Genomic DNA, 24,029 nt, shown 5'->3' with positions numbered 1-24,029 from the left:
CTCCTCTTAGCTTCCCTCCTACGTTCTGTGACAGCAGGAGGGCCAGGATCATCCCCTCTACTCCCCTCAGCCTGGGCCTGGGCTCTGCCACTAACTAGCTATAACTCTCCTCGGGCTCATATGTAAAGTGGGACAGTAATAGTACCCCTCATCCAAAGTTAATGCACACGAAATGCTTAACAAAATGTCAGTGATGGTAAACGAACACCTACAGGGCCTCAGTCTCCCTGTTCATTCTGGGACAATGTTCCCATACTCACAGCCATTCCACAAGCGATGGGGAGGGAAAGAAGGGGAGGTAGAGGCCAGCATGCCTTTGGCTAGGGCCTCATGGTGGGGAACAGGAAGAGCCTTGGCCAGTAGAGAGCCCACTGCCAGGCTCTCTGGAGGGGCTCCAGGATAGGAGTTCCCAGGGACCAGTGCCAACTGTGGGGACATGGTTGAGCTCTATCCACAGCCAGACCCACAGACAGACTGACTGACTTATGTCCTTCCAGTATCACTACCCTGTGGCCACAAGGCCTTCTGACCCATGGGACCCTGGTACCCCACCCAGACCACTCTTGTGAGGTTGGGCCCCACACTGGCCTGTGTGGCCACAGAGCCTCCTGCCTGAGTAAGGGTCCAAGTTGTGAGAAGGCAGAAGGGGGGGATGGCAGCAGCCGGGGGTAAGCTCAGGTCCCCCTCCTCCCCTCATGGGTGCTAAGAAGTAAACTGAGGCCCATAGTGGGGGAGACAGACAGAACCAGGGTTCTGCCAAGAGTCTCATGGTCTGAGCTTAGGTCTCAACTTTGCCACTCCATCCCTGTGAGGCCTCGGGAGAGGCCCTCCTGCCCATTTCTAGGCCTCAGTTTGCTCCTGTGTACACTGGGCAGAGAGAGGCATGGAGGAGATGAGGGCCAGGGCCCTTCCACTTTGTGTCTGCGTGACCTGTTACGTGTCTGCAGGACGTCGAGTTGACAACTGCCCCTCCATCCGGGGGACTGGCTGAGAGACAGGGATACATAGAGACAAAGAGACAGAAACAGAGAGAGAGACAGACAGATAGACATAGGGGAACACAAAGACCCAGAGAACAAGAGATACAGAGAGATGGGACAGAGATACATAGAGAGTGAGAGATGCTGAGGGAGAGAGAGAGAGAGAGACAAAGTGACAGAGAAAGGAGGGGAAAGGAACTCAAAGGGGCAGAAAGTCCTAGAAGTATACACAAGGAGAGAGACAGAGAATGAGAGAAGCTAAAAGAATAAGAGAACAGCATAGGGGGATGGAGAGAGGGAGAGGGAGAGATGCCCCAAATAGAGACAGAGACAGAGAGAGAGAGAGAGAGATGGATGTCCCAAATAAGAACAGTTGTTGGTCTCTGGCTGGAGGAACTTAGGCTCCATCGAATAATAAGGAAAAACGAGGGGCAAGATGCTGGGGGGGGGGGCTGTGGTCAGGGAATGTATCGTACTGCAAATCAACAGTCAGCAAAGTGGTATGGCTCAGACATGAGGAACAGAACAAAACAGAGAGCTCAATCACAGACCAACGTCTAGAGGGAAGCAAGTTCATGATGAATGTGGCATTTCAACCTGGGAGATGGTGGACGATATACTATTTGACAAATGCTTCTGGGAACATTAAGGGAAAAATAAAGTTAGTGAATGAATAATCAGTCCATTTTCCCACCAATTCCTCTCTGCCCTGTTTGAAATGTCACCAATCATCATATACCCTGAAACACATTCCAGATCTCTTAAGGAAATAAACAAGAATATCTAATAGTGCTCTTGGGTTTCTTGTACGCCAGGCCCTATGCTAAGCACTTAACATGGTTAATACATTTAATCCTCACAACAACTCTTTGAGGTAGGTGCTACTATAATCATCACAGTGCACATGAGGAAATGAAGGTACAGACAAGTTAAATGCCTGGCTAAAAAATCACACAGATGGCTTGGGGTGAGGCTGGGTTTGTCCCAGACAGTCTGGCTCCAGTACCCACACTCTTAACCTCCACAGCAAATGGAAAAAATGAAGCCATAAAAGAGACTAGAAGCCAACACAGGTGAACATTTATCTCATTTTCAAGTGGGAAAGGACTTTCTAAGCACAAAACCAGAGACAGTAACCACAGAAGAAAAGAGTAACCCATTTGACTATATAAAAACATCATAGCATCACAAAACTCCATAAACATATAGAAAAAGTGAGTGATGAATTGGGGGAAAATATCTACTATACATGTATGGCTATTAGAAGGTTAATATCCTTTCTAAATAAAAAGCTGTGACAAATCAATAAGAAAAAAATGATGAATATCCTATTGGGACTAAATATCCTTAGTCTTGACCAGACAACCTAAGAAAAAGTACAAATGATCAATAAATAGTATAAGTAATCAAAGAATGCAAATGTCAACAATGTAATATTTTTTCTTACCCGTTATGCTGAGAAAGGATTTAAAAATGATAATAGCCACCCAGGGTTAACTTGAGTACAAGAAGGGTATAACAGGACAAACTTTCAGAAGAACGATTTGCAGAGAGGGTCCGAAACTTTAAAAATGCACACACCCCTTGTCCCAGCAACTCCATTTTCAGTTATCCAAGGAACTAATCAGGGATGATTATGGGGAGAAAAACTAGAAACAACCCGAATGTCCAGGAATCGGCACTTGGTCGAACCAACATAGTTCATACCAGTGTGAGGACAGTCTTGACAGCCATGAAAGATCATAGGTTGAAACAATTTTTAGTGATCTACAAAAACGTTCCTGTTAATTGAATAAAGCAGGAACAAAACCAATAGAGAGAGTGGTTCTAATTTGGTTAAAAAAAATAACAGCTAATAGTGAACACTTGCTAAGCCTGAAGAGATGAGCTCTCTCAGCCCTGAATAGCCTGCTCGGTTCCTGGACACGGACTTTGGACACACACATACACACACGCTCACACACACATGGTCCCGGGGTAGGACCATACAGCTAAACCCCGACTGACAGTGGCGCAAAGTGCCCCCCAGGAGGTCCTCTCGTGCTGTGCAAGCCCAAGTTCAATTAAGGGTTCAGCCTGACCCAACAGCTCACTATCGTCCTTCGATCGGGGCAAACAGAACTGATGCTCACTCTGGTAAAATGCAGATGCCCTCATCAGTGTTACTCAGTCCACTATGATTAGGCACCAAAGCTGTACAAATCTGTGTGCTGCATGCTGGGTGGGAAGGCGGGCGGGGGAAGGCTAGACAAGAGAGCAGGAGAGACAGTGGGAGAAAGACGGAGGAAAGGAGATAGATGGAACGTCGTGAAGATGGAGGAGACAGAGACAGGCAAGCTGGGCAGAGCCAGAGAAAGGGCAGTGGGGAATCTGAGTGCCCGGGAAACGGAGGGGGCAGGGGACAGAGTGACACGGGAAGAGGGAGACAGGGTAAGCAGACGGAGAGGGACAGCAGCTATCAAGAGACAAGAGACAAGGAAGGAGGGGTGTAGTTGAAATTTCCAGTTACACCTGGCCAGTTTCAAGTTGTTCAAAGCTCTGATATTCGTAAAGACTGGCAGTTGGCCTATTTAAAAAAAAAAATCCTGCCCATTTACATAGCGATCAATTCATTTATCGTTGCCTCTGCCCACGCATTGATTAAGCACTTTCCCAATCAGTCTGCCAGCATTTATTATTACTATTATTATTGTAAAAAAAAATCTTACCTGACTGGAGCCACAGGAGCTGTGTGTGTCTTGATGGTACCGGTGGGCCCCTAACCCCCACCCCAGAGCCTGCCTCACTGCCATCGCCTCCACTAGACCCACATCTGATGGGGGAGAGCAGGGACACTCACCTTGGTGAAGTGGACCGACAGAAAAGGATCAGCCTGGCTGGTGGGAAACTGTCACATATCAAAAACAACTTTGCTTTTATACCGAGAAGAAAAACCACGGTGTGGAAGCCACAGACCTCTCTCTCTCTCTTCTAATAATCCAAATTTTTTTTTCGATGAGTGTGTGTGCTGATAATCACGGGGTGGGGGGGGTTCTCATAGTTTTTTCTCTCTCTTGCGCGCGCTCTCTCTCTCTCTCTCGCTCTGTTTCTCCTCTTCTTGATTATGAGACTTAAACGGAAATTTTGAAATTTTGGGTTTTTTCTTTGCCCTTTACGAGTCATCTGAAAATATGATTTCTTCCCCTCGCCACAGAGGTGAGAGGTATCAATGAGATAACAGCGCTCATGAGAAACCACAGTTTTTTACACAAAAGTATGTAGGGTTAGAGGAAAAAAAAAAAAAACAAGGGAAAAAAACTCAAATAAATCACGGAGGTGTCCCAAGCAGGCAAAGCTACCTCTCTGTGAACATGATGGGACGGAAAACATCAGGGAAAGAAACTAAATAGGGCTGGGTTTCCAGAGGCTTTGCCCAGCTCCATGCCTCAGTTTCCCCTTAGATAGAATTGATATGGACAACACTGCTCTTACTGCCCAGGGATGGGGAGCTCTGCAGCCCATCTCCCCACAGACGGGGCATGGAAGTTATTTCACAGAAGAAAATGCAGGCAGTCCCTCTCTATCTGCCACAATTCACAGAATCTAACAGTCTGAGAATCACTGGCTCCCAGAATCCACTTAGCATCACTGAGGAGAAGGAGAAAAGTCTCGTCTCATCACATCGTAGGGCCTGAGAGCTCGAACCTGGAGGGTACCCTACTGGGAAGGTCCTGATGAGGCCCCCGGTGTTAGTGCATCCGTCCTCATGAAGCCCAGAGATCCCTTGGGTCCCCAACCCTCTCCTAGTCAGGGACACCATGACCTGATGCTTCTGAGACCCTCAGCCTCTGCAATTTTCTACTTTGAAAAATCCCAGTTTCCAAGGTTTTTGGAGGCCAGATATCCGCCATCATCCCCATAGCTGACATTTATCTCCAATTTTCCACGTGCCAGACACCATGCTGGACGAGTCTCCCAAATGATCACATTCAATCCTCACCACAGCCCTTCGCGGTCCATCTTGTCATCATGGCCGTTATAAAGATGGGGAAAACAGAGGCGCGAAGTAGTCGAGCGACTTGCCCAAGACGACAGAGCTGGCAAGTGGGCACTCTGCCTTCTTTGGTGCCGGGCGGACTTAAAAACCCCTAGGTTTCCTTGGGCCCAACAGTCTTGGGTCTTAAATTCTAGGATGCAGTGACAGGGAAGTTCTGAGATTTGGAGATTCCTCTGGGGGTTTGAAGCTTGTGAGGTTTTATGGTTGTCCAAGAATTGGCGGCTGCATTTCCTTACTTGAGCAGTACCCCCCTTTAACCAGTGGTCAACAGGGGAGACCAGGCCCCAGGGGCTCTTCCTGATAGGTCACGGCTGCGGCTCCCAGCCCCCGGCTCCTCAGCACCTTGCATGGCCCAGGGTTCTGTCATGCAACGTCTACTCCAAGCCCTCTGCAAGACTGGCTTCAGGACTGGGGAAGAGAAATCGGAAACCACTTTTTATTCACATGGTACAAACCTAGTGGCCAAGACCCACCTCTTCGCCCCTTCACCCCCCTCCCCAACTTCCCAAGCCCTGAAAAAAAAGGAGAGCCTCTTTCCTTAACTCTGACTCACCTTTCTGGAAAAGCCCAGAGGGGGCCTGATGGTCTGGCTTTGTGAAGATAAGAAAAAAAAAAAAAAGGCGAATAGAAAAAAAAAAAAGACCTAAAAAAAATCAGCCAACAACAATTAAAAAAAAAAAAAAACCCAACCCTCCCTACCATTAGTTCAAAACAAAACTTTCACTGGTTGAGGTTTCTGAGTTGGTGGGACACGTCTGAGACCCAAAGATGGCCTGTGTACACTGGGCAGCCAGAGGAGGCACTAAAGTGGGATGAGGTCCTCAGGCTGGAGGCTTGCAGGGGCTTAACAGGTGCGACATGTGGTTGGGAGCAAGAGGGTATGAGGCGCTTGTTCGTCAGGAAGGAGTTTTGGGGAGCTGCCTTTAGGGATGTTCCCAAGGCTAATGACCCCTTGCTCTGCATGGACTTGGGTCTGAACATTCCCTATACTTCCTCTACAACTATAAACTAGGCCTCTAGAGGCTGAGGCCTCATTCTTTGCCACAGGACCTGTCCCATCTTGAGAGAGGGGGGTGGTTTTCTTTTATTGGGTTGGAGGTGTGGGCTGCACCTTCCTTATACCCTCCCGAGACCATTTCTCACTCACTGTCATTCGCTCCAGGAGAGGAGTAGCCAGAGAAGTAGGGGGATAACTGAGTGAGGATGGTGGCCCAGGGTCCCAGGAGGCCACTTGAGTGGGACTTGGGGTGAGGGAGGGGTGATATTGCTGCTGCCGGGAACCAGGACCCTTGCAGAGTGAGGGCTGGGGGGGTCAGGTGGGCAGAGAGGGGCAGAGGTCACCCTTCCTCTCTGTACTGGACTACATCCTCTTGTGTGGAAGGCTTCTGGAGGACAGTACACAGGATTACACAGACGGGTCTGTGAAAGTCCTCCGAAACGGCCGGGGGGGGGGGGGCTTTGACAGACTGGAAGGAAGTGAGGGATGGAGTGATTCCAGAGGAAACAGCCAGCTCAAAGGCCCTGAGTAGGAGTCTGTGATTTGCTTGAGGTCTACGAAGGTGGTCAGTGTGGTTAGAGTGGTGTGAGCGAGAGGAAGAGGGGTAGAAGGTGAGGTCAGAGAGGAGACGTGGGGGTTAGACCCGCAGGACCTTGTAGCCTGTGGTAAGGACCTTGCCTTTTACTCTGAGTGAGGAGGAGGCCACAGGAGGGGTGTGAGTAGAGAAGAGACATGAACTGCCTTAGGATTTAACACGATCCGTCTGACTGCTGAGTACAGAACAGACTGTAGGAGTGAAGATGGATGCAGGGCCACCAGACAAGGGGAAGCTACTGCAGTAGTCGAGTGACTGATGATGGTGCCGCCAGTGGAACAGGTAAGGAGAGGCTGGAGTCACGAAACATTTTGAATGGAGAGCGCACAGAATTTGCTGAAGGATGAGAGTCTTGGGGCCAGACTGGGACACAGATAATGCCCTAACTAGAAAAAAAAAAATCCCTCCAATTCTATCTTGTTTAAGCCCCTATTCTTTTGTGATTTTTCCCCCTGTTGCTTGCAACTGAATATATTCCTTCCTGATCCATGACCCCACCCTGGACACTGAGACCTGAGGAGGGGGAGGCTCCTGGTGTGGGGTGGGGTGGGGGGCTCCTCTCTGCTCGGGACATTGTGCGTCAGCACCTTGCATACAGTAGGTGTTCAGAACACCCTCCCAGGATGGAGGGGGAAGGCATGAAGGGCCATGCTCAGTGGACAGAAGCCACATTTCAGTTCCCACAGGAGGCGGGACCTCAAAGGAGAGTGAAAGGATGGGGAAACAGGAGCAGTGCTCTTGGCAGAGGGAAGAGCAGGAGCAGAGATGGGGGACAGAAAGAGGGAAGTGAGGCCACTTTGGGGTGTGGAGTGCCACTGGGGCAAGAAAGGCAGGACTTTGGTTTGCGATTACATTATAGGTGTCTGCCACCGTGTCCAACCAACTCCTAGTGGCATAGAGTCAGGCCCAGTGTTTTGCTGAGCTGAAGTCAGAAAAAGCTCATTTTCCAGAAAAGGTCAATTTTTCATTTGGCCATTCATTCAACAATGGTGCCAAGTCCTGGAGAATGCTGAGGGTCACAAACCAGAACATTCTTGGCTAGTGGCATTGCCCAAGCAAAGGTTCCTAGGTGGGCAGGAAGACCCAGTAACTACGACAGGAGAGTCTGTTTTGCTTTCTTAGCCCTCACACTAGGGTGCAGTCTAGGTGTTCAGGGACTCTGGGTATTCACAGCCCTGAGGCAACGAGAAGTCACGGAGGGCTAAGGAGATGGTAAATTCAACCACAAGAGTGACACTCTCCCCAACGGCTGCGTGCGTTCTATGGCTCTGCGCCCAACCACCCTACAGCCCAGAAAGCCTCCTCTGGCCTCTTTATTGGCTGTTCATCCCCTCTTTCACACAACCTCCAACACCCCGGTTGGTTCTGCTCTTGCCCGTTCCGCCTCCGTGTCCTTCCATCCCGCTAGACTTTGTAGCCTTGGCATTGGTTCATTTCCTTTTAGCACTGCCCTTTGAGGGCTCAACTGCCTTCATTCTGGCTCCCTCATTGGCTAGCCACCATCTCTCTTCCTGGCTCCCGCCTTCACCGTCCACTCCCATTGGCCTTGCCCTCCAGTCCCGCCTCCGAGGCCGCTCTAACACCTCCTCTGGGGTCTCTTTCTAGCCTTCGAATTAGCTAGTTCAGCCCTAGCACCGCCTTTGGAAGGCATACTGCAAGCTCACACGACTCCCCACTGGCTCGCTGTAGCCATTATCTTTTCGTCATCTCCTCTACGCCACGGGCGCGTGGCTCCCCATTGGCTATTCGCGGTCTCTATCTTCGCGTCCCAGCGCCTACGCAACCGAGGGATCTCCTGCTTTCCGGGCCGCTCCGTTCGCTCCCCGCTGCCCCCCCATCGCCTGTAGTCATTCCATTTTCCTCCCCGCACACATGCCGCTCCCGCTCACACTCCCCCACTGGCTGTCCTACTTTTGCTCTTTCCCTCCGGGACCCCGCACCACCCCCAGTTAGGCCTCCCCATTGATTCTCTCATCATCCTGCCTCCTGCACCGCCCACTCTCGGGCATCCCCATTGGCTGCGTGCTTCTCCTGCACTCGCTTCATCGCTACGTCATCCGTGCGTGGCTCCCTATTGGCTTTCTGCAATACCTGTCTTCATCTCACCGCCTACACCCCCCCGTGAGCCGTACCCCCCCGCGCTGGCCTTCCCATTGGCTGCCCGCCCCTTCAGGCCCTGCCCCCGCCGGTCCCGCCACCGGTGCCGTCGGTGCCGCCGCCGCCGCCGCCGATATGGCGCGCTCGGCCCCTGTGGAGCCCCCGCTGCGGCATCCCGCGCCCCCCTCGCCGGTCGCGGGCGAGCCCCGCACCTCTGTTGAGGCGGCGGCGGCCCCGCGGAGAGTGCTGTTCGCCGACGAGGCCCTGGGGCTGCCGCTGGCGCAGCTGCGCCGCTACCGGCCGTGGGGCGGGCCCGGGGCGGGCAAGATGGCGGCGGCGGCCGGGCAAGATGGCGACGGCGGCGGGGCTGATGAGGACGACGATGGCGAGGATGGGGATGAAGGGGAGGAGGAAGAGGAGGCTCGCCCAGCGCCCTCGCCGCTGTGCCCCGTCCCCGCTGGCGGGGGGTTTTACCTGGTGCCCACATTTTCGCTGCCGCCCGCGCCGGGCCGTCTGGAGCGCTTGGGGCGCGTCATGGTGGAGCTGGAGGCGCTGCTGCCGCCTCCCGGAGCGGTCCCCGGGGGTGCCGGGGTGTGGGTGCCTGGGGGGCGCCCGCCGGTGCTGCGCGGGCTGGTACGCGTGCTGAACCGCTCCTTCGAGAAGGCGGTGCACGTGCGGGCCTCACACGACGGCTGGGCTTCCTTCTGCGACCACCCAGCGCGCTACGTCCCGCGCAGCCCGCCGGGGGCAGGAGCGGGAGGACCAGGAGCAGGAGATCCCATCCTGGATCCCGGCCTGGGCCTGGGCTTGGGCCCTGGCCAGGCGTCCGCCTCCTCGCCCGACGATGGCGGCCGCACTGACCGCTTTGCCTTCCAGCTGCCCTTTGCTGAGGGCGCGGGCGATGGGGCGCGCCTGGACTTCGTGGTGCGCTATGAGACCCCCGAGGGCACTTTCTGGGCCAACAACCAAGGCCGCAACTACACAGTCCTGCTCCGGATCGCACCCGCTCCCACACCCACTGATGCCGAAGGGCTGCCCCAGCAGCAGCAGCTGCAGCAGCTGGAGCCACAGCCCGAGTGCCAGGGTCCCGTGGAGGCTGAGGCCAGGCAGCTGAAGAGCTGCATGAAGCCCGTGAGGCGCAGGTAATGTCTGCCAGCGCCACCTCCGCCAACGCAGGGCTGTGTCTAGGATGGAGGACAAGCATCCCGACCCTGGAGCCCCTCAGGCCTGCTCTCCAGGACGGGGAGGAGGGCGCATTCAGTCAGTTAGTCAAAGAGTAATGGAGGCCAAACATGTGCTAGGCTCGGTTTGAATTACTGGGGTTTCCTTCATTTATTGAGTTCCACTGTAAAACCCTGAACAAAACATCTTCCCTGCCCTCAAGGATCATGTAGGTTCCTATGGGAGATGGTTTGAAAAAAACAAGCAAGCAGATAAGATCCATAGGGATAAGATTAGTTGCTGAGAGGAAAGTGAATAGGGTAAGGGGATAGTTTGGAGGGAATAGCTGCCTTAGAGTGTGTTCAGGTAAGGCCTTTAAGGAGGTGAGTCCTGGATGATCCTAAGAAGAGGCATGCGCAGATGTGGGGTGGGGGTGGGGAAAGTTTGTAGCAAAGGGAACAGGGAGGACTTTTCTGAGGAGGTGCCATTTAAACTGAGTCCTGAATGATAAAGGAGGAGTGATTATGCACACCTATGGGAGCCAAGGTGTTCTAGGCAGAGGGAGCTGAGTACAAAGGTCCTGAGGTGAGCATGAGCTTGGTGTGAATGGTGAGCAGTGTGCTGGAGTGGACAGAACTTAAGTGACCTGGTAGGGTGGGCCAAGGGCCTTGCCAGCGGGGGACAGGGAATCTGCCCCCCATTTGACAGAGCAGCAAACCAGGGTTCCAGGGGGAGAGGCTGGTTGAGGAAGTGATGGCACCCAGCTTTTCCAGTTCCACTGTGGCTGACCTTGTAGCCTGTGCAGCTCTTTACTGTTATGTTCTAATCTAGTGAGAGGCCTCGCGCAGGATTGAGGGGCCGAGTCTGTGCTCTCACAGGGAAGCAGTGGCTCTGGCAGAGGCAGAACCAGATGGGCCTGGACTCGAAGCTCTTGTCCTTTGTTTTTGCCTGTGACCATTCAGAGCCTGGGAGAAGGAGCCGGTTAACCCCAGGAGGCCTGATAGGAGTCTAGATTTTCTCAGTCAAGCTAGGAGTTCTTTGAAGGTAGCAGCTAGGCCTGATTTTTCCGGGGTGGGGGGGTCACCTGAGACTAGCCTGGGATAAGCAGAGTCTCTGTGCACGTGTGGGAAATGCACACATCTCCCTGCTTCTGGGAGGACTGGAAATGGGAGTGGGAAAATGCGTTCTGGACCTTGTATATGCTTGATCAGAAGCTTCTGGCTGCAGCAAGATGTCTGTGGCCCTGGCAAGGTCTTAGGCTGTGAGTGAGTGGTTCAGAAAGGTCTAGCTTGGGGCTGGTGGGTAGGTGTGCCTGGGTATGTGAGCAAGCAGGCAAATACCCCCTTACCGACCTATGAACCCCACAGTAACCTGAGACTTAGTCTAAAGGGGGCAGGCAGCGTGCCTTCCCTTACAGTGTTGAGAGAATGGATTCTGACATCAGAGTGCCTCGGTTCAAATTGCAGCCCTGCCGTCTGTTGGCTTTGTGACCTTGGCTAACTCATTTAACCGCACCGTGCCTCAGTACCCTCACCCTAAAACAGACAATTGCAACGCCTACTTCAGAGGAGACGAGTAAAAGCACTCAGAACCAAATCTGGCTCATAGCAGTGCCAGAAAGCATTAGCTGGTGTTTATATTTAGGGAATCACACATACAGTTCCTTGGATACCCCTCCCAAACTCTGCTCTGCCCATCACCTGCTGTGTGGCCTTGCCTCAGTTTTTTCATCTGTAAGCCTCAGTCTTCTCATCTGCTAAAGGGGAATGACAGTCACTTTGGTTGGATTGAATGCAACGAACATGGGCAAGGCACTGAAGGATGGTGGTAGCCGTGGAAGAGAATAGTGGCCAGCATTTACAGAGCTCTGTGCTGACAGCTTCATGTCTGTTCTCTCCTGAGTCCTCCTGTGCATGCCCTGTGGTATAGGCACTCTGATTATGCACATTTAATAAAGGGGGAGACTGAGGTAGTTCAGGGAGGTGAGCCAGCTTGCTCAAGTCCACCCAGCTAGTGAGTGACAGGACCAGGGAGGACATGCTGGGGACCTTTATTTATTTTTGTTCCCCTCCTCAGGAAGGTCTGATAGGGTTCAGGAAAAAGTCTGCATTTCACTCCTGGTGTTCCCAGCACGTCATGCTTTTCTGTTAACTTCTCGCTTTCTCTCTTTTTTTCTTTTTCCCGCCCTTTTCTCTCCCTCTCTCTCTCCCTCCCTCCCTCCCCTTTTTTGGAGGTACACCTGTACAAAGTGTACTGATCTGAAGTATAGGGCTCTGGATTTTTACATACAGACGCTCATGTAGCCATCACCCAGATCAAGGTTTGGAGTGGTCCCAGTGCTCAGAATCGCCTTCAGTTCTGTCACTTTTCCCAAGTTGTCTTCCCAGGTGGCTGTCATGGGAGCCCTGTCTGTAAGATGCGACAGTTTGGGTAACAAGAGTTTGGTCATTTTAGAGTGTAAAAGGAAGAGAACCAGAGAAATCAAAAGCTTGCAGGGCCAAGGTGGGTGGAGAGGGTGTTTTTCTTTTAAAATACATGGGTGGTTTTAAGGAGAAATTGAAGCAGCCCGTTCAGACAATTGTTTTGGTATCTGGCCCCAGGTCTGTGGTTCCTAACATGACTTGTGATATTATTTTAAGTGGGCAGATGGCTTTTTGATAGCTTCTTTATCTTTTGATCTCAGCTCTTGCAAAGGGGAGGTTGGTGCTCATTGCAAGATCAGCGGTAAGATTTTCTTTGTAGGTCGGCGGCTTTCTTGGCGAGTACATTTCAACTTATTATTGTTTTAAAAGCTGTGTGCTGCCGGTGACTTGGAGCGCTGTTGAAGAACAGCTACCCCCTGTGACCCAGCCCTCTTGGGAACCGGTAGCCGATCTCAGTAGGCTGAACGTGTGGGAGCCCCATGGTAGAGGGCTTCTCGTTCAGAAGTGCCAGCTGCGGGCCCACCCTGTACCGGGCATGGCCATGTCAGGTTGGGGGCACAGAGGAAGTCTATGGTAGCCACTGGGATACAGCTCAGAAACTGAAAAATGGCTGCATTCCCTGGATCGCTGGACCAGGCTTTTGATAACCCTTAGGCTTCGAGATGATCCATCAACAAGCATTTGTTGAGGGCCTACTATGTGCTGGGCACAGTGCTAGGTTCAAACAGGGAAAAAGATGCAGACTGGAAGTAAGCTGCTTCCAGTGGTGGAACTGGGTGAGAGAGGCAGGGATGGAGGGCTTGGTGTGTGACGTTTGGCAGAGACCCTGCTCTGTGCTGGGCATTTTGCTGAGGGTTTGTGTGCAAAGGCCTCATCTAATCCTTTCAACATTCCCTGAGAGAGAGACTGTTTTATCCCTCTTTCCTGGATGAGCAAACTTGAGGCTCCCAGAGTCCAGAGTCCTAGGGCCAGTGTCGGGAGGAGCCCTCCTGGTCTGCCTTGGCTTAACAACCTTAGGAGGCGTCCTGTTCCTCTTAAAAATGAAAGACCAAGAAAGCTTCAGCGTGGCCTTGAAGCACCCCCCTGTCCTGTCCCCCAGTCTGGCCTCTGCAGCTGCTAGTCTCACGCCCCACCGCCCTCTGCATTCTGAGCCCTGTTTGTACTGTGGTCTTAACAAGGTGCCTTGCCCCTTACTGCCTCAGGGCCTTTGCCCATGCTGTTTCCCATCACCAGGCATGTTGGTCCTGTGCTCCCTGTGGTCTTCTCATTTTGATCCCTCAGTTCTGAGAGTGCTTCTCCTGGGAAGCCTGTCTGTCCCAACATCCTCAGGCCCTAGTGTTTTCATGGCGTAGATCAGGCGAGCCCTGTGGGAGAATGTCACGTAGCAGAACAGGTGTGTGTTGCCACAACTTTAAGGTCATTTCCCACCCTGCCTGGCAGTCCTATTCCATTTTTCTGATCCGCTCTTGTCTCCACCTTGCTCTGACTGTTTTCAAATGTTCTTTACCTTCAGACTTGACTTCCTGCTTCAAAAAACAAAACGAAGCCGTAAGAATGGAACTCCCCATGACTCGCAGCCCCCAAGCCTGCAAACTAAGTTCCCTCCCTTGTGTTACAGGGGAGGAGGGGGCTCTTTTACTCCCTCAGGCCTGTCCCCCCACTTGTGCCCTGGGTTCCCTTTTCTGCTACCTGCTCCAGAGCTTGACCCTTTTCTCTCCTGGCAGCTTTTCACCACCCTCTTCACTGATCTTCTCTCTTGGCCTTTATACATGCTAGTGTCTCTACTGTCTGAAAAACCTGTCCTTCGAGCTTACCTCTGTCCCTGCTGCTCCCAGCCAGCACCTAACCACCCTCCTCCCCTTCATTGCTGACCCCCCTCTGAAGAGTTGCTGACACTCTCCTTCTCCATTTGCTTGAGCCCCCCACATCTGCCAGATTCCACAGTTGGTTTTGGTTTTCTTCTTGAAGCGGTTGAGTACTCCTACTTAAAACACAGTCTTTCCCTTGCCTTGGGACCATGCTCTGCCGCTTTTCCTCTTAACCCCTGGCCCTTCTCCTTGCTCTTTCCTTCAGCCTCATATAGCCAGACTCGGTGTCTCCACTTGGCTGATGTCCCAAAGGTGCGTCCCATGTTCGAGATCGAATCCATCACCTCCCCAACAGTGTTCCTGAGCGGCCTGTCCCCGACCCTTCCGTTGCTTATCTTCCTTCTAAGCATCCTAAACCCATCCTGACCCTGGAATCTGGGCCAGGGCCCTTTGTTCCAGGGCATTCTTCCTTTCCTGAAGGCGCTGACCTCAGTTTGTAGTTAGACCTTCATTAGGGGATTATTGGATGACCCTCTCTGCCCTCTTAGACTGTAAGCTCCGTGAGGGGTAGGGACATGGTCTGCTTGTTGTTCACCACTGTATTCCTGCAGGGCCTGCCACGGTGCCTGGCACTTAACAGGTGCTCAATAAATGTTTGTTGAAAGAATGAGTGTGAGTTATTTTTTTAAATGTCTTCCTCCACACGGAATTGTCAGCTTCCTAGTTGGGTGTGCTCACCATTGTGTCTCCAGGGTCTGTCACTGGGCTGATGCACAGTAAGGCCTCCATAATTTTTAGGTCACCTGTTGCTGAATGGATGGGGACCCAACTTGCTATCTGAGTCGGCAGCCTTAGGGGAAACCAGAACATTCAAAGTTGAAACAGGACAGGCCAAGGGCCATCTTAGTTGTCTGTAAAGTCAGAATTTAGTGAGAAAGCAATCCTCTTTTACTCCACAGACAATTGGTAGGGCATCATGGTTAAGGATGTGGACTGAGGCCACACGCTGTGGAAGTGGCAGAGCTGGGCTCTGAGCTGGGGCGGTCCTGCTCTAGTTCCCCAGTTCTTAACGGCTGTACCAGGCTGGGTAGTGCGTCTTACCAGCGGGGCATTGCCAGGCAAGTTGCTTTCCTTTTCAGAGCCTCAGTTTCCCTCAGTGGGCATTTGGAGGGGATCGCTGTTTGTTGGCACTTTATAGGCGATGTTCCACTATTTCCTCAATCCATCCCACAGCCCTCTGAGATAGCTATTACCATTATACCTTCTTTACGGAGGAGGAAACTGAGGCATCGAGAGGTTAAGTGACTTGTTCCAGGTCACACAGCTGGTAGGTGGCAGAGCTGAGGTTATTCAAACTTACATGTCCTGACCCTTTATTGAACTGTGAGATCAATTTACTGGATCCCAACGAATATTAAAAAGAAAGAACTAGCATAGGAGATAATCAGTGTGCATCACAACACGTAGTAAAGGTAAGTGCTGTTTCATTCAAAGAACAACTGTTTTTCAGTTCTAAGTATGTATATTTACACATGTATGGGTGTGCTGGCTTATGATGTAAAATGTATTTCTTACTGTGGGTCACTGCCAGATGAATGAAGTCACTGCCATGAAGGGAGCTCATGGCAACGATAAACTTGGCTCTCCTTCCTCCCACCCCACGGGATGGGCTGTAGGTCCTGGAGTTGACACTGACACAGACCCTAGTTGGGGAAGGCAGAGCGGTGCCCCCACAGAATGTGGTGGCTTTCACAGCCGCTTCAAACCCTGTTCTTTCCAGAAAGCAGGTGGCTTGGGGTAACCGGAATTCCAAGTATCGTGGGGCAGGTTTCTGAAGCCACCTGACCCCCTGGAGAGTCAGCATTATCTTCGAATTGACTACATGGGAGCTGGGGTCTGCTGAGTTTCCCTTTGGGTTTCAGCACATGACCCACTTTGGGCTGGCCAAGTTCTTTGAAAACAGCGTCGGGGGTGCTCCCAGCGGACTCGGGGTGGTGGTGGTGGCAGTGATGTGACTGCTCTGAAAGTCTGCTTTGCTCTTCCCCATTGGAGGTTGTCAACCCTCCCTCGCTCGCACTCTGGGGATTGACTTTTTTGTTCTGTCTCGGCTGGCCCAGGCTGGGGCCGATGGCACCTCTTTCTGAAATCTTACCTTCTGGTCTCCCTGGATGTCATCTGAGGTCAGCGGTCATTGAGTTTCCTGACGGCAGGAGGCATTTCACGCCCAGGAGACTGGTGCGGCCCCTTCTAGGCTGCGCTGTCTTGACTGGTTCTTGAGAACCATCCCGGGTGCGGGCCCAGGTGCCTGGGCCTGTCCCCGGCCCACCACTGCCTACTGCCCTTGAGGAGATAGCACGTGGCATTCGTGGGGCTGGTGCCAAAAGAGCAGGTTTCCTTCTCGAAAATTAGCAAGCACCCTGGAGGTACAGTTTTGTTCTTAATCTCCTCTCTCCCCATTTTTCTAAGAACCCCTCTTCTCTGTTACTGATCAGTGAGTCAGTATACACTTGTACTCCATTTCTCTTACTAGCCTCCTTTTGATTAAAGTCGTAGCTGCCCCTGAATGTTTACTGTGAAAGACAGTTCAAGGATATTTAGGTTTTGTGTTTTTTTTTTCAGCCCACAGTTTCGAACGCTATCTTCAAAATGGAGCCCTCTTTGGATTGTTATCAGTGTGGTGTGTAGTTAGTGGGTGTAGAGACACGGTTCCTTGAGCCTCAGTTTCCGCATTTGTAAAAAGGGAAGGGTGTTGCTTTGAAGGATAGATGTGAAGGTTTTCAAATGACTTGGTGTATCAATGAAAAAGGCCCACGTTGGAGGAGATGAACGATAAATGCTTGTGCCTTCTGCTTTCATCTCTCTGACTTCAGAGGTGTGGAGAGCGCCCTGGGTACTTCTGCTGACTTTGTGGACCTTGGGATCAGCTGAATTGCTTGACCTGATTTTTGGAAGCTCCCCCTCTTCTCATGCTCCTCAGCTGTAGAAGAGATGCTCTGGGGGCTGAGAGATTTGTTTTATATTTGTTTTTCTTCTCTTTCTTCTTCCTTCAACTGAAACTGTGGAATTCTTTTCCTTCTGGTTGGCTGCATCCTGTGTCCCGCCCACCCCGCCCTTTTCTCTCTCACATGCATCTAGGACCCTGGAATGGTATTTCAAAGCCTGGTTTTCATGTCAGCACTGGGCCAGATGGCAGGGGATGGCTTGCCTAGTCCTGCCCCTGGGAGGGAGGGTTGCCCTTCTGTTTGCGGGTCTTCTTGAAGAAGCTTGCTTTAGAAGATCCTAGAAAGGTGACATTTTCTCTAACGAAGGACTACACCAGCAAAAGAAGTCCGTAGAAATCGTGTTGGGCCACAAGTCCAAAGACCTGGATTTTAAACTTACTGGGGGGGACTGGTGCAGGACCAAGCTGGTTTGTTCCAAGTCCCCCTTTCTTGTCTGTGATGCTCGGCAGTTGGTGCCCGGGCTTCCAGAGTCACTCACTCCAGGGCCTCGTAATGTTCAGATTCAAATACCTTTGGTGGGACGCACGAGCCCTAGTCCGTGGGGAAAGACAGATGGTCCCTTCTGGAGCTTCAAGACTCTAGATCCATGTACCTGGTTCAAATTTCTTCTCTGAGAGACCTTGCCGCCACTTCCGTGTCTGGTGGTCACCTAGCCCATGTCCCATGATGGCAGGGAAACTGGGAATGAATATATAGGCAAAAGGCAGGTTCAAAGAAAAGCCTGAATGAAAGAAGAGGGAGAGATCTTGTCTGTTATTGCTGCCCCCCTCTGTCTACTTCTGGAAAAGATCAGAGATGGGGTTGGGGTAAGACCCCAGTTTCCCTCCTCCAGGAAGTAGCCATTTGTTGATCGAGAGCCTGGATTTAGACATTGAAGCCAGAAGGCTTGGGTTTCAGTCCTCGCTGCCTGACCTTGAGCGTTTCCTCGGCTTCCACTTCATTGTCTGTGTGATGCGGCTAATAATACTGCCCACACAGGATTAAAAGTACCTGCCTCACAGGATTGTTGAGAGGGTTTATTAATATATGTGAAGCACGCAGAACAGTGCCGAACATCATAGTGGGAATTCTATTCAGGGCAGCTAGTGATCCTCGGTTTCTGTGAGGTGATTGATTATGTGTTTTCAAAAAGTTGCAACCATCTGCAGAAATGTCAACATCATCCTACTACCTTTTAGGAACGAATAGGTCTGAGCGATTGCCTCAGCTCCTCTCAGTCTCTGCTCATGTTTTTGTTAACGCTTCCCTCTCATTTGCCTTCATCTGTAAACATTTAGTACTCATTTCTGAGAACAAGAACAGCGATTTCTCCATGATCCCTGTGACCCCACCCCTGGCAGAGACTGGCTGAAATACACTTGCCTTATGCCACTTAGACCTCGGGGCCTGACTTGCCTGGTGGAGGAGGACCAACCTTAATGAGTATCTACAGTTGATTTGGCCCCCGCTCCGTGCCAGGCCCTGGTGTCTGGCTCGATGTCCTTGACTGCCCTGTGCCTGGTGTGCACATCCTGGCTGTCCTGTGCTCCATTTTAAGGTGAGGAGGGCGAGGCTCCAAAAGCTTAGGTGGTGGGCCAGGCCGATAGGGTGACGGGTGGAGGGTTGGTGGAGGGACCCAGGTCTTTGTGACCCCGGGTTACTTCCTTTTTCTGCTGGCCTCCTTCCTCTTCTCCAGTTGCTTCCTTCCTCCCCTTTGCTGCTCTCTGAGTCCCACAGTCCTCACCTGCCCTTTCTTGGAAAAAGCGGGTTTGTCTACAGCTAGGAATATACCCTAAAGAAATGATCCAAAGTGCTCATAAAGCCATGTCCAGTAGTGTCTGCTGGAGTCTGCTTGGTGAGAGCAAAATGAAGGCAACAACCTGCCTGCTTGGGACGGTGGGGACGGGTTACATACGTTACGGTGAGCCGCTGCGAGAGTAAACAGCCATTTCAGATGTTGACAAAAGTATACAGTGGTGCTTCTTACTGTTGCATGGACAAAGCGAGCTGTGAAATGTCATCTGCAGAATCTAAGTTGGTTTTGTAGACCATCTGGAATGAACTTTTCCGACGAGGTGCTAGTGGTGGTCTCTGGCTGACGTGTGGCTTTCCCCCTTCTTTACACTTTCCTGTGTTTCAATAACATCTCTACAACGAGTCTGTAGGACTTTTCTAATTGGGGTAAAAAGGCGGCAGAAGGGAGGACAGCCACTGTCCCTTGGGAGTGGGCCACCACAGAGGCTCAGAAGGTGCTGGTGGGTGGCAGAACTGGCCTCTCGGGACATCAGATCCATGCATTGTCCCCTTTGCCCCACAGGCCTGCTGAGGAAGAGCTGAGGATGAAGCGCGTGGACGACCACACCCCTGCTGTGGGTAAGCAGCTGGCAGGCTGTGCGGGGTTTAGCCTACATGTTTCTTTCTTTCTCCTTGTTTTCTTTATACGAGTTAGGAGGTGCCCTCTGCCTTACACTGTCCCAGAAAGCTTCAGAGGCAAAGCTGCCAAGTAGCCCCCAGAGCAGCCCAGCCTTTCTTAACTAGACCAGGCCTGCTCGGACACCTGCCTCACCCCAACGCTACCCTTCTCTTCTCTCCAGCAGAGCGCCCTAATGTCCAGGAGTCAGTGGGTCCCCTGGTGGCCCCCACCCCTCTCCGTCCATGGCCTCAGATGACGCTTCAGGTAAGCAGGCCCTGGCAGCCTCCGGGTGGACAGCCCAATGGGAGACTCGGTGGTGGGAGCCGACTTGGTCCAGGTCTACCGTAGGTCGGGGGGAGGCCCCCCAAAGCAGCACCTGATGGCAGAGGGGTAGAGTGCAGTTATTCACCCGAGCTTTGTTACGTTGGCGAGTATTTATTGAGTGCTTACGACGTGCCAAGCAGGTCTGGGCGCTGGGAATATGGTAGAGACCAAAAAAAGCTGTCTTCCTGGGGCTCATTTACATTTTGGTGGAGTGAGACATGACAAAACAAAGTAATAGTTAAAAATATATGCTACTTCAGATGACGATGAGTGCTAAGGAAAAAAATAAAGGGATGGGGAGTTTAGAGCAGGTGGCCAGGAGAGGCCTTCGTGGTAAGTGAGATTTGAGCAAAAATCTGGAGAAGGTGAGAGTGAGCCACGTGGGTAGCTAGGGGAAGAACATCCCAGGCAGGTGCAAAGTCCCCCAGGCAGGGCCATGACGAATGTGTGAGGAACAACGAGGAACAGTGAGTGTGTGTGTGTGGAGGGGGGAGCAGCAGGAGGTGAGGTCAGACAGCGGACGGGGGACAGATTGTGTAGGGTCTCCTGGGCCTTGCAGAGAACTCTGGCTTTTACTCTGAGTGACAGGGGAGCCATGGAAGGGTCGTGAGCAGAGGAGGGCCATGATTGACTTAGGATTTAACAGGCTCCCTCTGGCTGCTGTGAGGACAATAGGCTGGAGGGGCGAGGGCAGAAGCAGGGGGACCGTGACGGGGAGGCTACTACAGTGGTCCGGGTGAGCGATGCTGGTGCTGGCAGGGGAGGTAGAGATTCTGGAGATGTATGTTAGTGTGTGTGTGTGTGTGTGTGTGTGTGTGTGTGTGTGTGTGTGTTTTAGTACAAAGATTTTCAAACATATAGAGAAGGAAAGAGACACTAGTAAAATGAACTCACATATACCTGTCACCTAGCTTCCACAAATTTCAACACGCCTGTTCCTACTTTTTCCATACCCCCTCCGCTCCCTCTTTGCCTATGGAATTATTTTGGAAAAAAATCCAGACATTATCTCATCCACAAATATTTCGGTTTGTATCTCAGAAAATTAAGCACTCTTAAAAAAACCCCAACAAACCCCACAATACAGATCATGCCTCAGGAAATCACCAGTCAGTCGTTAGTATCACCAAATATTTGATCAGTGTTCAAATTTCCTTATCTCATAGGTGTTGTAGGATCCAAACCAGGTCAACACATTGTATTTGGTGGATGGGTATTTTTTAGATTTTTAAATCTCCCTCACTTTTCTGGCAGTTTGTTTGTTGAAGAAGCCTTGTTTTTCCTGTAGGGTTTCCCACAGGCTGGTTTTGGCTGATTGTCTCACATGGAAACACATTTCTTACTCTCTTTTTATTAACATATTAATTCCATTTAATTAATGTGATCTATTAAATTTAATTACTTCATTAAACTATCAATTTTGTTAAATTGATTTATTAATTACAATCTATTAGTATGAAACTAATTTAACTAGAATTGATTCTATTTAATTCTCTTATTCCCATTTCATTTGGTACCTGGAATTCTTCTCTAAAGAAAAACTTTCTCATATCAACCGTTTGGCTGCCTTGAGGGTATATAGTTTGTATTGAAAAAGCTGTATAAATGCTTAATTTTTTCCCTTTTATTTACCAGTTTTCAGAAGAAGTGAACTTCTCCAAAGGTGACCAACTAAAGGAGTTTTGGTTTTGGTGTATTATTACTAACTCATGAATTTTAAACATATTTGATAAGTTTCAACCCATTGCATTTATTTATTTATTTTGATGTTTAAATTGAGCTATACCTCCAGTCAGTGGGAACTTATTTACATTGGTTCCAGAGCCCGTTTGAACACACCCCCATCATTCCCTAGCCACTCCTTCACACGCTAGAATGACAGTGTGTCTTAGACTCATCTCGTACTTGCCCTGCCCCAAACCTGGGAGCAGCCATATAGTTAGAAAGCTCTGGTTCCTTTTAGGGGAGGACGGTATTTAGAAACCAGGATCTGGGTGCTCGGTGTGCTTGTTGCTGCTGGATTGGCCATTGTTTCTAGGCCTTGTCAAAATAAATGTTTTTAAAAGAGAAAATACATGAATTCATGTGAATATTCTGGATCTGTTTTAGAGGTCAGCCAGCAGTATTTACTGACAGCCGCTCACCAAATGTCGGTGCCCACTGCCTTCCTTAGGTTTATGATCTGCAGAAAGTCCCCTTTTACTCCATCCGATTGCGCTATTTTAATATAGATGACATAGGCTTTGGCGTTTGGAGAATTAGAGGGGGCTTTTTAAGGAGGGTTTATCTGGAAACACCTGTGGGGCTGGGTGTGGGCTCTCCCTAGTCTCACTGTCTCTGCTTGTCCCGTCCCCTCCTCTACTTCATTCCTTTCCCTTTCTCTCCCCTCCTGCCCTACCCCCCCTCCCAATGGCTCTAGGTTTCTGAAGTTACAGTGACTGGCAAAGCCCCAGAGGAAGGTGACGTCCCCAGAAGCAATCCGCCTGTGGCTTTCACAGAGGTCCCCCAGGCACCGGCCATCAGGATTCTCCCCTCTTCCTCTTTCTGTGGCCTGGGTGGCTCCCCCAGGGACCAGGCCTCGGGGCCCGATGCAAGTGAGGGGGCAGCCGGGCCGCTCCTGGAACCCAGCCAGCAACAGGTGGAGGCCACGTGGGAAGTATCGAAAGAGAATGGAGGGGGCCGAAAGGACTCCGTGGTGGGGGCTATTACGGATGACCCCGCTGGGGGTCTGGAGGTCGTGAGTGGGTTGGAGGAGCTGCTTGGCGAGGACACCATTGACCAGGAGCTGGAGCAGCTCTACCTATCCCACCTGAGCCGCCTGCGGGCTGCTGTGGCTGCAGGTGGGGCAGGAGGTGGCGGGGAGGGCCCCACAGATGGGGGGGTGTCCCCCAGCCATCCCCTGGGCATACTCGCGGACCGCGACCTGATCTTGAAGTGGCCTGGCCCTGAGCGGGCCCTGAACAGTGCCCTGGCTGAGGAGATCACACTGCACTATGCCCGGCTGGGGCGTGGTGTGGAGCTTATCCAGGACACTGAGGACCCTGATGAGGAGGGGGAGGGCGAAGAGGGACTTTCCATTATACCCTCAAGCCCAGAAGGGGACACCCCCAAGGAATCGCCTCCGGAAATCCTCTCGGGGGCCCATTCTGTGGTAGCCACTATGGGAGATGTGTGGCTCCCGTGGGCAGAGGGCTCGGGATGTGACAGCCCCGTGGTTCTGGGTGCAGAGGGTCAGTTCACTGGGGCTCCAGAAAAGGGGATGGGCAAGGACACCGACTCTTTGCACATAAGTGGGGTGGCAGCTGGGGTGACTGGGTCCCCAGGGGGTAAAGAAGGCCGGATGGAGTTTATCCCTGAGTGGGCAGACAACTTGGGTCCTGTATCCAGTAAGGGGCCAGCTGCTCCAGTCTTACGGGGGCAAAGTCTCACCCTCTTCGGTCCTTCGGGGGCTGAAGTCTGTCCTTCTAGCCTGGCCAGGCCCCACGTGAGCTCCCAGGATGAAGAGGGTTCAGGCCCAAGCCTCGAGCCCCCAAAGAAGTTTCCCACCCTAGCAGCCCCTGCCGAATGTGTGTGTGTATTGCCTCCCCAGCTCCGGGGGCCCTTGACCCAGACTCTGGGGGTCCTGGCTGGGTTGGTCGTGGTCCCTGTGGCTCTGAACAGTGGTATGTCCCTCCTGGTGCTTGCGCTGTGCCTCTCTCTGGCCTGGTTCTCGTAGAGGCTGCTTGTGGGGAGCGGCAATAACAGGTTTCCCACCTCTCTGGGGTGTGGGGAGAGGCAGTCCCTGCACCACCCCCGGGGGGTTCAGATAGGATGTGTGGCCTGTATAGTGATGGTCTTTTGCTTCTGAGAATGCCCAGCTGGAGAGAGACCTTCCCGTCCCCGAGGACTTGTCAGCCCAGGGTTCCCTGCGGTGATACCAGTGGAGGGGAACAGGGCACGGTGGACGGTGTGAGATAACTTTCAGAGAGGAGCTGGGCATGTCCTCCCTTTCCCCCTCCCCTCCCAAGCCTGTATTTATTTTTGTATAATTCTCTGGACGAGGGAGAGTGGTCGTGAGCTGGTCTTGGGGCACAATTACCCAGAGATATATTTATTAACAGCCAACCTGTGCAACCTGCTGGAGCTTTATTTTTAATTTAATTTATATAGAGTACCTATTATTATATGCCACAATAGAGCTCTATGAGAAATGATGTGTCTTGCTGTACAATGTT

General features: G+C 51.7%; 2 protein-coding genes across 7 annotated transcripts in view; one reads left to right on the top strand and one right to left on the bottom strand.

Annotated features, from left to right (window-relative positions):
* FOXP3 (forkhead box P3) overlaps positions 1–9,318 on the bottom strand; it is a 19,281-nt gene extending 9,963 nt beyond the window's left edge. For 4 of the 5 annotated variants that reach the window (XM_087860017.1, XM_045804959.2, XM_045804962.2 and 1 more), the window contains exons 1-2: positions 9,180–9,318; positions 4,960–5,424 (exon numbers count right to left, since the gene is read on the bottom strand). In XM_087860017.1, the coding sequence (XP_087716143.1) occupies positions 4,960–4,979 (20 nt within the window). In that variant the 5' untranslated portion in view covers positions 4,980–5,424; positions 9,180–9,318. Of the gene's footprint in view, positions 1–3,819; positions 5,425–9,179 lie in introns of all 5 variants that reach the window. The other variant, XM_087860018.1, reaches the window with a different exon arrangement.
* Positions 8,797–24,029, top strand: PPP1R3F (protein phosphatase 1 regulatory subunit 3F). 2 transcript variants are annotated; one of them, XM_087860016.1, is made up of 4 exons: positions 8,797–9,847; positions 19,396–19,451; positions 19,676–19,755; positions 22,235–24,029. In XM_087860016.1, exons 1-4 carry the CDS (start codon positions 8,841–8,843, stop codon positions 23,528–23,530), a joined length of 2,439 nt encoding a protein of 812 aa, XP_087716142.1. In that variant the 5' UTR covers positions 8,797–8,840; the 3' UTR covers positions 23,531–24,029. The 2 variants fall into 2 exon arrangements, with proteins under 2 accessions (XP_087716142.1, XP_045660912.2); XM_045804956.2 differs by having other exon boundaries at positions 19,673–19,755.

The sequence above is a fragment of the Ursus americanus genome, chromosome X (assembly GCF_024610735.1).
Source record: "Ursus americanus isolate L20-20 chromosome X, mUrsAme1.1.p, whole genome shotgun sequence".
Lineage (NCBI taxonomy): Eukaryota > Metazoa > Chordata > Mammalia > Carnivora > Ursidae > Ursus > Ursus americanus.
Note: the sequence above shows the minus strand (reverse complement) of the source record. Positions and strands in the feature narration are given on the sequence as shown.

Coding starts and splice junctions, on each gene's coding strand:
- PPP1R3F (XM_045804956.2), top strand. CDS start 8,841: ATGGCGCGCTCGGCCCCTGTGGAGCCCCCGCTGCGGCATCCCGCGCCC. Junction 9,848..19,395: donor ATGAAGCCCGTGAGGCGCAG/GTAATGTCTGCC, acceptor TTTGCCCCACAG/GCCTGCTGAGGAAGAGCTGA. Junction 19,452..19,672: donor CGACCACACCCCTGCTGTGG/GTAAGCAGCTGG, acceptor TCTTCTCTCCAG/CAGAGCGCCCTAATGTCCAG.